Genomic DNA, 13450 nt, shown 5'->3' with positions numbered 1-13450 from the left:
CACTCACTCTTCACTCACTCTTCACTCACTCTTCACTCACTCTTCACTCACACTATACTCACACTACACTACACTCACACTACACTTCACTCACACTACACTTCACTCTCACATTTCACTCACTACACTTCACTCTCACATTTCACTCACTACACTTCACTCTCACATTTCACTCACTACACTCACACTACACTCACACTACACTCACACTACACTCACACTACACCCACGCACACCCACGCACACCCACGCACACCCACGCACACCCACGCACACCCACGCACACCCACGCACACCCACGCACACCCACGCACACCCACGCACACCCACGCACACTCACTCACTCACACTACTCGCTCGCTCTTCACTGCACTCGCTCGCTCTTCACTGCGCTCGCTCGCTCTTCACTGCGCTCGCTCGCTCTTCACTGCGCTCGCTCGCTCTTCACTGCGCTCGCTCGCTTTCACCGCGCCGCCGCTTTCACTGCGCCGCCGCTTTCACTGCGCCGCCGCTTTACCGCGCTGCCGCCGCTTCACTGCGCTCGCCGCCGCTTTCACTGCGCCGCTGCCGCTTTTCACTGCGCTCGCTCGCCGCTTACTGCGCTGCCGCCGCTTTCACTGCGCCGCCGCCGCTTCACTGCGCCGCCGCCGCTTCACTGCGCCGCCGCTTTCACTGCGCCGCCGCTTCTTCACTGCGCTCCGCCGCTTCTTCACCGCGCCGCCGCTTTCACTGCGCCGCCGCTGCTTCACTCGCGCTGCCGCTGCTTACTGCGCCGCCGCTGCTTACCGCGCTGCCGCTGCTTCACTGCGCCGCTGCTGCGCTTACTCGCGCTGCTCGCTGCGCTTCACTGCGCCGCTGCTTCACCGCCGCTCGCTGCTGCTTCACCGCGCCGCTCGCTGCTCGCTCACCGCGGCTCGCTCGCTCGCTCTTCACCGCGCTCGCTCGCTCGCTCTACACCGCGCTCAATCGCTCGCTCTACACCGCGCTCAATCGCTCGCTCTACACCGCGCTCAATCGCTCGCTCTACACCGCGCTCAATCGCTCGCTCTACACCGCGCTCAATCGCTCGCTCTTCATCGCGCTCAATCGCTCGCTCTTCACCGCACTCGCTCTACACCGCGCTCGCTCGCTCTACACCGCGCTCAATCGCTCGCTCTTCACCGCGCTCGCTCTTCACCGCGCTCAATCGCTCGCTCTACACCGCGCTCAATCGCTCGCTCTTCACCGCGCTCAATCGCTCGCTCTTCACCGCGCTCAATCGCTCGCTCTACACCGCGCTCAATCGCTCGCTCTTCACCGCGCTCGCTCGCTCGCTCTTCACCGCGCTCGCTCGCTCGCTCTACACCGCGCTCAATCGCTCGCTCTACACCGCGCTCAATCGCTCGCTCTTCACCGCGCTCGCTCTTCACCGCGCTCGCTCTACACTGCGCTCAATCGCTCGCTCTTCACCGCGCTCGCTCTACACTGCGCTCAATCGCTCGCTCTTCACCGCGCTCGCTCGCTCGCTCTTCACCGCGCTCGCTCTACACCGCGCTCGCTCAATCGCTCGCTCAATCGCTCGCTCGCTCTTCACCGCGCTCGCTCAATCGCTCGCTCGCTCTTCACTGCACTGCGCTCACTCACTGGTACTCCCTGTATATAGCTCCATTCTTGTGTATTTTATTTTTTTACTTTGCATTGTTGGGAAAGTTCGGAATCATGCATTTCACTGTAAAGTCTACACCAGTTGTATTCGGTACATGTGATAAATACAATTTTGATTTGATATGGGACTGATGTAGAGTAATAATAATTTGGGGGGGGTGCTTATATTTGTCAAATTACACACGTGTGTAATGGAAGTGTGTTTCTTGCATATCCCAACTCCCCTGAGACTGTTGCTTACACTTATCTCCCATCACCTTGTACTGGAATCTATATTTTGCACTTTCCAAGTTTCAAAGTGTAGTTCACGCCTCAAAGTTTGATTGGCATTTCCCCCACAACATGATCTCAAGTTCTCAACTCAATGTGCCTCTGCACCAAAACATCAAAACTTCAAAACTATGAGAATACCTCTCCACTTGCAGTGAGTCATGATTCTGTCCTCTCTTCTCTCCTCCACCTCCTGTCTATCTGTATTTCCAGCGGCGGCCCCGGTAGTGCCTGAGCTGAGCAGTGACATCGACACCAGTAACTTTGACGACATTGAGGAGGACCGGGGAGACGAGGAGACCTTCCCCATACCGAAGGCCTTTGTGGGCAACCAGCTGCCCTTTGTGGGGTTCACCTACTATAGCAGTCACCAGTAAGTATGTTAGCATAGCCAGGCTTCAACTACTATAGCAGTCACCAGTAAGTATGTTAGCATAGCCAGGCTTCAACTACTATAGCAGTCACCAGTAAGTATGTTAGCATAGCCAGGCTTCAACTACTATAGCAGTCACCAGTAAGTATGTTAGCATAGCCAGGCTTCAACTACTATAGCAGTCACCAGTAAGTATGTTAGCATAGCCAGGCTTCAACTACTATAGCAGTCACCAGTAAGTATGTTAGCATAGCCAGGCTTCAACTACTATAGCAGTCACCAGTAAGTATGTTAGCATAGCCAGGCTTCAACTACTATAGCAGTCACCAGTAAATATGTTAGCATAGCCAGGTTTCAACTACTATAGCAGTCACCAGTAAGTATGTTAGCATAGCCAGGTTTCAACTACTATAGCAGTCACCAGTAGTAGGTTTGTTAGCATAGCCAGGCTTCAACTACTATAGCAGTCACCAGTAGTAAGTTTGTTAGCATAGCCGGGCTTCAACTACTATAGCAGTCACCAGTAAGTATGTTAGCATAGCCAGGCTTCAACTACTATAGCAGTCACCAGTAAGTTTGTTAGCATAGCCAGGCTTCAACTACTATAGCAGTCACCAGTAAGTATGTTAGCATAGCTAGGCTTCAACTACTATAGCAGTTACCAGTAAGTATGTTAGCATAGCCGGGCTTCAACTACTATAGCAGTCACCAGTAGTAACTTTGTTAGCATAGCCAGGCTTCACCTACTATAGCAGTCACCAGTAAGTATGTTAGCATAGCCAGGCTTCAACTACTATAGCGGTCACCAGTAGTAACTTTGTTAGCATAGCCAGGCTTCACCTACTATAGCAGTCACCAGTAGTAAGTCTGTTAGCATAGCCAGGCTTCAACTACTATAGCAGTCACCAGTAGTAAGTTTGTTAGCATAGCCAGGCTTCAACTACTACAGCAGTCACCAGTAAGGCTCTTGAATCATGTTTCCTGGAGAATTTTTATGAACTGCATTTTAGTCCAGGACTAGGCTTAATCTGTGTCGTGAAAACGGTGTCCAGAGTATGTGTTGGCACTGTCCGCTTAGCCTGGCATCACCAACTACAGTCAACACTGTCAGGCTTCACTAGAACACTCATCAGTCAAATACCAATTACAGTCAACACTGGCAATCACCTAGGCTCTTCCTGGTCAGCTCAGGAGAAACTCGAGGCCTTAACCATGGTCAACATACTATAGTCAGGCCTGACTTACCACAGTCAAAATAGTCAGTGTGCACCAGCTGACGCAATCATCTGTTATTCTGTCATCTGCTAGTCGACACTTTCTAGCTTAACCTGCTAGAGCCATCAGAACTGTCAATACTGCCGTTGTTTTATACCGCCTCATAAATCTAATGCAACTTTTATAGCAACATAGCTAATTACACCCAGAGCTTGTTAGACATGCACATATGAATGTCTCATACTAGAGAGTAATCTGACCTAGATAACAACCACAACGTGTTTGACCCAGTGTGATGTGTTCACGGTTTGGTCAGGCCATCAGTGGGTCAGGGAAGTGTGGTCCTAGTGTTGTCACTACAGTGCCTTCAGAAAGTATTCACACCCCTTGACTTTTTCCACATTTTGTTCTTACAGCCTGAATTTAAAATGGAATAAATTGGCATTTTGTGTCACTGGCCTACCAACAATACCTCATAATGTCAAAGAGGAATTATGTTTTTAGACATTTTTACAAATGTATTAAAAATTAAAAGCTGAAATGTCTAGAGTCAATAGGTTTTCAACTCCTTTGTTATGGCAAGCCTAAATAAGTTCAGGTCTTACTCTGTGTGTAATAATAGTGCATAACATGATTTTTGAATGACTACCTCATCTCGGTATCCCACACATACAATTATCTATAAGGTCCCTCGGTCGAGCAGTGAATTTCAAACAGATTCAACCACAAAGACCAGGGAGTTTTTCCAATGCCTTGCAAAGAAGGGCACCTAAAAAAAGCAGACATTGAATCTCCCTTTGAGCATGGTAAAGTTATTAATTACACTTTGGATGGTGTATCAATACACCCAGTCACTACAAAGATACAGGGGTCCTCCTAACTCAGTTGCCGGAGAGGAAGGAAACCGCTCCGAGATTTCACCATGAGTTTAATGGCTGTGATAGGAGAGAACTGAGGATGGATCAACAGCGTTGTAGTTACTCCACAATACTAAATGACAGAGTGAAAAGGAAGCCTGTACAGAATACAAATATTCCAAAACATGCATCCTGTTTACGATAAGGCACTAAAGTAAAACTGCAAAGAAATTAATTTTGTCCTGAATACAAACTTTTATGTTTGGGGCAAATCCAACACATCACTGTGTACCACTCTTCATATTTTCAAGCATAGTGGCGCATAATGTTATGGGTATGCTTGTCATCGGCAAGGAATAGGGAGTTTATTAGGATAAATAATAAACTGAATAGAGCTAAGCACAGGCAAAATCAGTCTGGAAAACCTGGTTCATTCTGCTTTCCAACACACAAACATTCACCTTTCAGCAGGACAATAACCTAAAACACAAGGCCAAATCTATAGTGGAGTTGCTTACCAAGACCACGTTGAAAGTTCTTGAGTGGCCTAGTTACAGTTTTGACTTAAATCGTCTTGAAACTATAGCAAGACTTAAATGATTGTCTAGCAATTATCAACTGCCAACTTGAGAGCTTGTAGAATATTTTCTAAGAATGTGCAAATATTGTACAATCCAGGTTTGCGAAGCTCTTAGACTTACCCAGAAAGACTCACAGCTGTTATCTCTGGCAAAGTTGATTCTAACATACTGTCGTGGCCAAAAGTTTTGAATGACACAAGTATTAATTTTCACAAAGTCTGCTGCCTCAGTTTGTATGATGGCAATTTCCATATACTCCAGAATGTTTTGAAGAGTGATCAGATATTGCAATTAATTGCAAAGTCTCTCTTTGCCATGCAAATGAATCCCCCAAAAACATTTCCACTGCATTTCAGCCCTGCCACAAAAGGACCAGCTGACATGTCAGTGATTCTCTCGTTAACACAGGTGAGTGTTGACAAGGACAAGGCTGGAGATCACTCTGTCATGCTGATTGAGTTCAAATAACAGACTGGAAGCTTCAAAAGGAGGCTGGTGCTTGGAATCATTGTTCTTCCTCTGTCAACCATGGTTACCTGCATGGAAACACGTGCCATCATCATTTGTTTGCACAAAAAGTCCTTCACAAGCAAGGATATTACTGCCAGTAAGATTGCACCTAAATCAACCATTTATCGGATCATCAAGAACTTCAAGGAGAGTGGTTCAATTGATGTGAAGAAGGCTACAGGGCGCCCAAGAAAGTCCAGCAAGCGCCAGCACCGTCTCCTAAAGTTGATTCAGCTGCGGGATCGGGGCACCACCAGTACAGAGCTTGCTCAGGAATAGCAGCAAGCAGGTGTGAGTGCATCTGCACGCACAGTGAGGCGAAGACTTTTGGATGGCCTGGTGTCAAGAAGGGCAGCAAAGAAGCCACTTCTCTCCAGGAAAAACATCAGGGACAGACTGATATTCTACAAAAGGTACTGGGATTGGACTGCTGAGGACTGGGGTAAAGTCATTTTCTCTGATGAATCCCCTTTCCGATTGTTTGGGGCATCCGGAAAAAAGCTTGTCCGGAGAAGACAAGGTGAGCGCTACCATCAGTCCTGTGTCATGCCAACAGTAAAGCATCCTGAGACCATTCATGTGTGGGGTTGCTTCTCAGCCAAGGGAGTGGGCTCACTCACAGTTTGCCTAAGAACACATCCTCCGAGAGCAACTTTTCCCAACCATCCAGGAACAGTTTGGTGACGAACAATGCCTTTTCCAGCTTGATGGAGCACCTTGCCATAAGGGAAAAGGGATAATTGGGTGGCTCGGGGAACAAAACATCGATGTTTTGGGTCCATGGCCAGGAAACTCCCCAGACCCCAGAGGCGGGTGCACAAACAAAAACCCACAAATTCTGACAACCTCCAAGCATTGATTAGTCAAGAATGGGCTGCCATCAGTCAGGATGTGGCCCAAAAGTAAATTGACAGCATGCCAGGGCGGATTGCAGAGGTCTTGAAAAAGAAGGGTCAACACTGCAAATATTGACTCTGCATCAACTTCATGTAATTGTTAATAAAAGCCTTTGACACTTATGAAGTGCTTGTAATTATACTTCAGTATTCCATAGTAACATCTGACAAAAATATCTAAAGACACTGAAGCAGCAAACTTTGTGGAAATTAATATTTGTCATTCTCAAAACCTTTGGCCACGACTGTACATTGAATCAAGATATATATATATATTTTATTTTTTACAAATGTTAAACATTTCCACTGTGACATTAAAGTATTTTGTGTACATCGTTGACAAGAAATTGACAAAGTCCTTTTTAATCCTTCTTTGTAACACAAAATGTTGAACTTGTTGTGGTCTATCCCCCAGGTTCTCCCGGAGCACTAGCACCAAGAGTGTTGACAAACGCAGCAGCTCCACCAAGGAGGACAAGAGCCATGTGAGTACTACTTATAGAGATGAAAACAACAGTCTGTTGTATCTGGAGTAGCTACTTTCTGCAATGCTAAATTCTCTGCAAGTTTTTTTTTTTGTTACATTCCAATGCGTAGTGTACACTAGTATCAGTTTATTTTACTTGAACATTTTACTTTGCAATGCCAAACTGATTACAAGTTTATTGTATTGCAAAGCGTAATGAATTCTACAGTCTGTCTGTAGTGTTGTCTTACACGTTGTCTGTGTTCAGCTGGAGAACCTGCAGAAGAGGATCTACCAGCTGGAGGAGCAGCTACACAGTGAGATGCAGCTAAAGGATGAGATGGAGCAAAAGTGCAGGTAGTTATCGATCACCTGTCAATCAACTTAATTTAACCAACAAGTCAGATTTCAAGCAAAAAAATACATGCTGGTTTTGAATACAAACAAGTGTATTTTAATGAACAATGGATCCATTTTCCTGTTTTAAAAGATAAATCAAGCAATAAGTGCTAATCTTTGTTGTTCTTTAGGACAACGAACACAAAGCTCGACAAGATCATGAAAGAGCTGGACGAGGAGGTGAGTGAATATCTAGTATTCTGAAACGTATTCCAGGGCAAGTACATAATCACGATCTACGGTAGTCTACAGAAGTGCAGCAAACAAGACATGATATAGGGCCTAATTGCTCTGTACATTGAGTACTAACTCCTGTGCCACCCTCCCCTCCTCCCAGGCCAACGTGAGGAAGGGTGTGGAGGACAGTATGTCCCTTCTGGAGAAAGACAAGATGATGATCCAGCACCGAGCCACAGAGTACCAAAGAAAGGCCGACCAGGAGGCCGAGAAGAGACGTAACATGGAGAACGAGTGTAAGGATTGATTTTTTTTCTCCTTCTCTTTAATTCATTCTCCAATCTCCCATTGTTTTAGTCCGAACCTCTGTCTATACACGTGTTTATAACACTGATTATAAACACTTGCACATTCACCCTCGGAAAGGCACCCATACACAATCCATTGAGACTCAATCCATTGAGACTTAAAAATCCTTCTTTAACCTGTCTCCTCCCATTCATCTACACTGATTTTAAGAGGATTTAACAGGTGACCTCAATAAGGGCTCATAGCTTTCACCTGGATCCAACCAGTCAGTCTGTCATGAAAAGAGCAGGTGTTCCTAATGTTTTGTACAGTCAGTGACAGGATTTGTACAGGGTAGGTGCTACTACAGTGTAATCTATAATGAGATCTAGTACCACTGCAGTAGCATCTTTCCTCCCTGTATTCATAAAGCATCTCACTCGGAGTAGGATTACTGATCTAGGATCAGGTCTTACCTGTCCATGTTGTGTTACTATGATCTAGAAGGGAAAGTTGATCCTATGTCGGCACTCCTACTCTGAAATGCTTTATGAAAACGGGCCCAGATGTTATTGAATCTAGACCTAACAGATGTTTTCCCAACTGGATTATTAGTGCTCACACTGACCGATACTTGTGCAGCTTGACCTGCTAGTCTAGTTGTCTGCCAGTCTGACTCCCCCTGCAGTGCTAACTAGCAGTCTTAACCCAGACACTCACCCTCTGAGACCCTCCTATTAACTGGGACCAGAGGATTGCTGTGAACTAAGTGGATTCACACGCATTAACTCCTTAAACTAGCAGATCGGATAACAACATGCACATAAACAGCACTTTAAATGCAACACACAAGCAACTCCCATGAACAAAATACATGTTTCTGGGTACAGTTTGTTTAGTGTCATGTTTTAAAAGGGAGATGTGTGATGAAGATGACTTGATCTTTCATTTAACTCTCATCCGTACTCTGTTTCTTCTCAGTGTCCACTCTGAAAGAGCAGCTTGAGGTCATGAGGAAAATCAGCCAAAACTCTCAGGCCTCCAATGACAAGATCCTACAACTGCAGAAGCAGGTAAGTTATCTCTCTTACACTCACGTGCACCCAGCTTTGTTTTTGGTAAATTCTCTGGACTTTTGGAGAGAAAATATATTTCCGTTCAGAATCCTATTATCCTAAACCTAATCCTTTACCCACACCTAATCCTTTACCCCAAACATGAATACTAAACTTCAACCTAACCCTTAAGCCTAAAATAGTGTTTTAAAATGTTTTCTTGTTTTCCTACCTTGTCAGGACATTCTGACGACTTGTCAGGACATTGTGGTCCTGATAAAGTAGGAAAATGTGCACACACACACACACACACACACACACACACACACACACACACACACACACACACTGCTCTCTTCAATTGCCATCATTCTAGCTTTGAGATCTTGTTTGAGGGTCAGAATGTGGATCAAGAGTATGAACTGTGCAGGGAAGGGGTTTTGTTTTGAGGAATGTATTTAGATGTGTCAGACAGTTAAAGGAGAGGACAGGCCAGGTTATCCCCACAGATCTAGGAACAGATTACTCCATCCTAAATTTGAACCTTAACCATGACAAGGATGAACAATATCTGACCCTGTGTCATCACCCTATGGCTTTTACTTTACATGCTTTGATGTTTATCAGCAAATTGAAGGCTCATTTATTTTCATATGAGGAAGTGAAGGACAGAGGAATCAGTGCCTCATATCAAACTGGTCTAGATAGAAGTCTTTGCATATTAAGTATTACTGGAAGTCTATGGATGGATATGATTCTATAGTAACATTAGACATCCACCCACATATTGGTTAAAAACCCCAACAACCGTTTCAGAATCAAACATTCTGCAGCAACTGAGCAGATCGTCTGTCTCACGAGGTAATATTGACTCTGAGCTCTCCCAATGGTCGTTTCCTTGATTGACAGCTGGAGGAGGCCAATGACCTGCTGAGGGTGGAGTCAGACACGGCGGCACGGCTGAGGAAGAGCCACACGGAGATGACCAAGTCCATGAGCCAGCTGGAGGGGCTGACCAGCGAGCTGCAGGAGAAGAGCCGCTCTGCCGACGGGGGGAGGGCCCAGCTGGAGAAAGAGCTGCTGCAGCTGCAGAGCACCCTGGACTCTGAGAGGAGGAGCTACAGTCAGGGATCAGAGGAGATCCACGAGCTACAAGGTACCAGAACACATTCCTGGCTACATTTCAATTCTCCACGCTTTAATCTTTATTCAGATCCCCATTAGCTGACAGCTACTCTTCCTGAGGTCTATACATACAACAACAAAAGTACAGCTAAGCACTCATGTAAGCACAAGTGCACCAGAAAAGGAAAAGTGTGGAGAATTGGGACACACTCAGTGGCTCACACCCAAAGACTGCACTCATTGTTCTATGAGTAAATATGACTTGGACATGACTCCGTGTTTGAGTAAATACAAGGTCTGACCGCAACCCTGCATTCACATGGGCATGTGTTAGAACTAGAAGGGATGAACATGATTGCCTACACCATTTTAGTTTGCTTTACAGTAATTCCTCACTCACTCTTAACTGTTTTTCAGTCTTAGCAGGTGATCTGTCTCTCCCTCTTATCTATTTAAGAGAGAGCTGGGGAATCTTAGCTCCAGTTCTAACCATTCTCATTCATCACGTTAGACGTGCCCAGGCACTGCCCATGCCCACAGCACTCACATCTGACTTATCTGTCTATCAGTCATGTTTTATCTGGAGAGGAGCGCTTTGAGCAGTCTTGGGGATGAATATATCTGATGGATTGTGTTGAAATAATATTGCTCTTAATTCAGACTGAATTCGAAGTCTACAGGCATCCATATTGAATAGAAAAATAATACTTTATTGTGCAGTTTCCTTAGTCCACAAATATAGTTTTCCAAATCTGAAAGCTGTGCATTATGGTGTTGTCAACATGGGTTTAGCATGTTGCACAAACCACTGTTTTGAAGGTGACTCTTTGTTTCTCTCTCTCTCTGTGTGTTTGTAGCGCGAATGATGGGTCTTCAACAGGACAATAAGAACTTGAAGCTCAGCCTGTCCAAAGTGGAGACGGAACGCAAGCAGGCCCAGGAGAGGAGCAACAACCTGGAGAAGGTTTGGGCCCTCTAAGTCTCTCCACGTCACTCACATACCGTGCTTTATAAGGCTAACACAAACCCTGTCATTTATGTCTAGTTACTAGTGATGTCCACTTATTGTGAGTAGTGGTGCAAATGGAAGTATCAAAGACAAAACAGATGTACTCTATATCAACACATCTTCTTTGTTGCGATAACTACATGTATATCTAACTGGTATTTTAGTCCCATTACTCCCAGTCTTAAGAGCCTCTCTACCATAGAGATCAGCAGAATGAATGTTTTACTGGCCATTTTTACACATGCTGCCAGGATGCCAATGTCAATTCTAGGGATTCTATATGTAATTCTACGCTTTCTACCAACAGGATAAGAACAACCTGGAGATTGACCTGAACTACAAGTTAAAGACACTGCAGCAGCGACTGGACCAGGAGCACATAGAACACAGTGTGACGCGGGCCCAGCTCACTGACAAATACGAGTCCATTGAGGAGGCCAAGTCAGCCGCCATGCATGGTATATCTGGGCCCATGTTAGAGAATGCCCTACCCACCATTACTGTCTGTCTCTCCCTCGTTCTCTGTCTGCTCTCTGCCTCTCCCTCTCTGTGTCCCCCTCTATCTCTCCCCCCTCTTTCTCACCTGCACCACTCATACCCAGGGGGGCACTGGATGGATGGGGAGGAATTCAGGGAGTGGACTCCGCTCCACTCCATGTGGCATGTCCAGATGTTACCTCCCTACATATTAACTTCTTTGGGATAGGGGGCGGTATTTTGACGTCCGGATGAAAAGCGTGCCCAAAGTAGACTGCCTGCTACTCAGGCCCAGAAGCTAGGATATGCATATAATTGGTAGATTTGAATAGAAAACACTCAAGTTTCTGAAACTGTAAAAATAATGTCTGTGTATAATAGAACTGAAATGGCAGGCGAAACCTGAGGACAAACCATCCCTACCACTGATTTCAATGGCTGGCACTTTTATAATAGGGCGAAATCGTGCCCGATTGCAGTTCCTAGGGTTCCAGTTCTGTCAACAGTCTTTAGAAAGAGTTTCAGGCTGGTTTTTGGAAAAATTAGCCAGAAATTGTTGTTTTTCTAGGTGTCTCCCATTTTGGCTGTAGTGTTTCCAAGCGCGTGAATGAGAGCGCATTCTTTGGTATTTTTCTCCCGTAAAGACAATAACGATTCTCCGTCTTAAATTTGATCGTTTATTTGTGTATTAGGGTACCTAAGGTTTGATTTATAAACGTTGATTGATTGACTTGTTTGGATAAGTTTATTGGTAACGTTTGGGATAAATTTTGTATGCATTTTGAAGGAGGGAAACCGTGTGGATTATTGACTGAAGCGTACCAGCTAAACTGAGTTTTTATGGATATAAAGAAGGACTTTATTGAACAAAAGGACCATTTGTAATGTAACTGGGACCTTTTGGAGTGCCAACAGAAGGTCTTCAAAGGTAAGGCATATATTCTAGCGCTATTTCTGACTTTCGTGTCGCAACTCCCTGGTTGAAAATGATTTGTTATGCATTTGTGTGCTGGACGCTGTCCTCGGATAATCACATGGGTTTTCTTTCGCCGCGAAGCCTTTTTGAAATCTGACACGGCGGCTGGATTAACAACAAGTTAAGCTTTATTTTGATGTATTGCACTTGTGATTTCATGAAAGTTTAATATTTATAGTAATTTAATTTGAATTTGGCGCTCTGCAATTTCACCGGAAGTTGTCGAAACGCGATAGCGTCCCACTGATCCGCAAGAAGTTAACAGCTGGACACAATCCCACCTTCCAAAAACTTGGATTGACTAGCACTGTTTGAAGCAACATTTACTTGTCTTCCAGACATTTGCCTATACGCAGACTACACGCTGTGCGTAGGGCCCCGTGGTTGCTAGGGAGCCCCGACCCCGTATTGTTGAGTTAGAATAGTAGAATACACAAAGGGCAATTAAGAAATTTTGTAGTGCATCAGTAGTTTTCCACTTGTCAGTCACTCAATTAGCCCATATCAGCTAATATTTTTTATATTGCTAGGTAAAGTAGTCTAGCCAGCGATCTAAACCTTGTAGTAATCACCAAATTACCATCGGGGCATGCGGTACTTGTGCCCAGGGGCCCCCATTTAATTTTGTTAGTCACTCTCACTCATATGAACATGGCCTACGTCATGGCAAAATGGGTAGAATTGCAGGAAGTTAGCTTTAAAACAAAGTTTCACCACCCCATGGCAAAATGTGTAGAAATGCAGGAAATGTACTTTAACACTGCAAAACAAATGATCCACTGCCAAGAGGGGGTGCACTAAAATGTTTTGCCTGTGTGGTGGGTGGGTCATTTCAAATGACTGAGCACATATTTCCTATTAAATCTGTCAGTGAGGTTCTTCCATTGAATGATGATGGATAGTTGCAACTGAGTGACATCTCCTTCCCTCGTTCTGGCCCTCCAGCGGTGCAGCACAAGGTGTCTGAGGAGAGCGGGGCACGGATGCGAGCGGAGAGCAGGGTGGTGGAGGTAGAGAAGCAGTGCTCCATGCTGGAGTTTGACCTCAAGCAGTCGGTGCAGAAGATGGAGCAGCTGATGAAGCAGAAGGAGAGGCTTGAGGACGAGGTGAGCACCAGCACCACTCAACACCA

At 45.4% G+C, this 13450-nt stretch overlaps 1 protein-coding gene across 2 annotated transcripts in view; it reads left to right on the top strand.

Annotated features, from left to right (window-relative positions):
* LOC106569322 (rho-associated protein kinase 1) overlaps positions 1 to 13450 on the top strand; it is a 77805-nt gene that overhangs the window by 48817 nt on the left and 15538 nt on the right. For both annotated transcript variants that reach the window (XM_014140558.2, XM_014140559.2), the window contains exons 10-19: positions 2128 to 2287; positions 6762 to 6831; positions 7081 to 7169; positions 7343 to 7391; positions 7549 to 7684; positions 8658 to 8749; positions 9641 to 9887; positions 10714 to 10820; positions 11173 to 11323; positions 13264 to 13424. In XM_014140558.2, coding sequence (XP_013996033.1) covers positions 2128 to 2287; positions 6762 to 6831; positions 7081 to 7169; positions 7343 to 7391; positions 7549 to 7684; positions 8658 to 8749; positions 9641 to 9887; positions 10714 to 10820; positions 11173 to 11323; positions 13264 to 13424 — 1262 coding nt within the window. The remainder of the gene's footprint in view (positions 1 to 2127; positions 2288 to 6761; positions 6832 to 7080; positions 7170 to 7342; positions 7392 to 7548; positions 7685 to 8657; positions 8750 to 9640; positions 9888 to 10713; positions 10821 to 11172; positions 11324 to 13263; positions 13425 to 13450) is intronic.

Source organism: Salmo salar, chromosome ssa14, assembly GCF_905237065.1.
Source record: "Salmo salar chromosome ssa14, Ssal_v3.1, whole genome shotgun sequence".
NCBI classification, from domain to species: Eukaryota; Metazoa; Chordata; class Actinopteri; order Salmoniformes; family Salmonidae; genus Salmo; species Salmo salar.
This window is presented reverse-complemented; position numbering and strand designations above follow the sequence as displayed.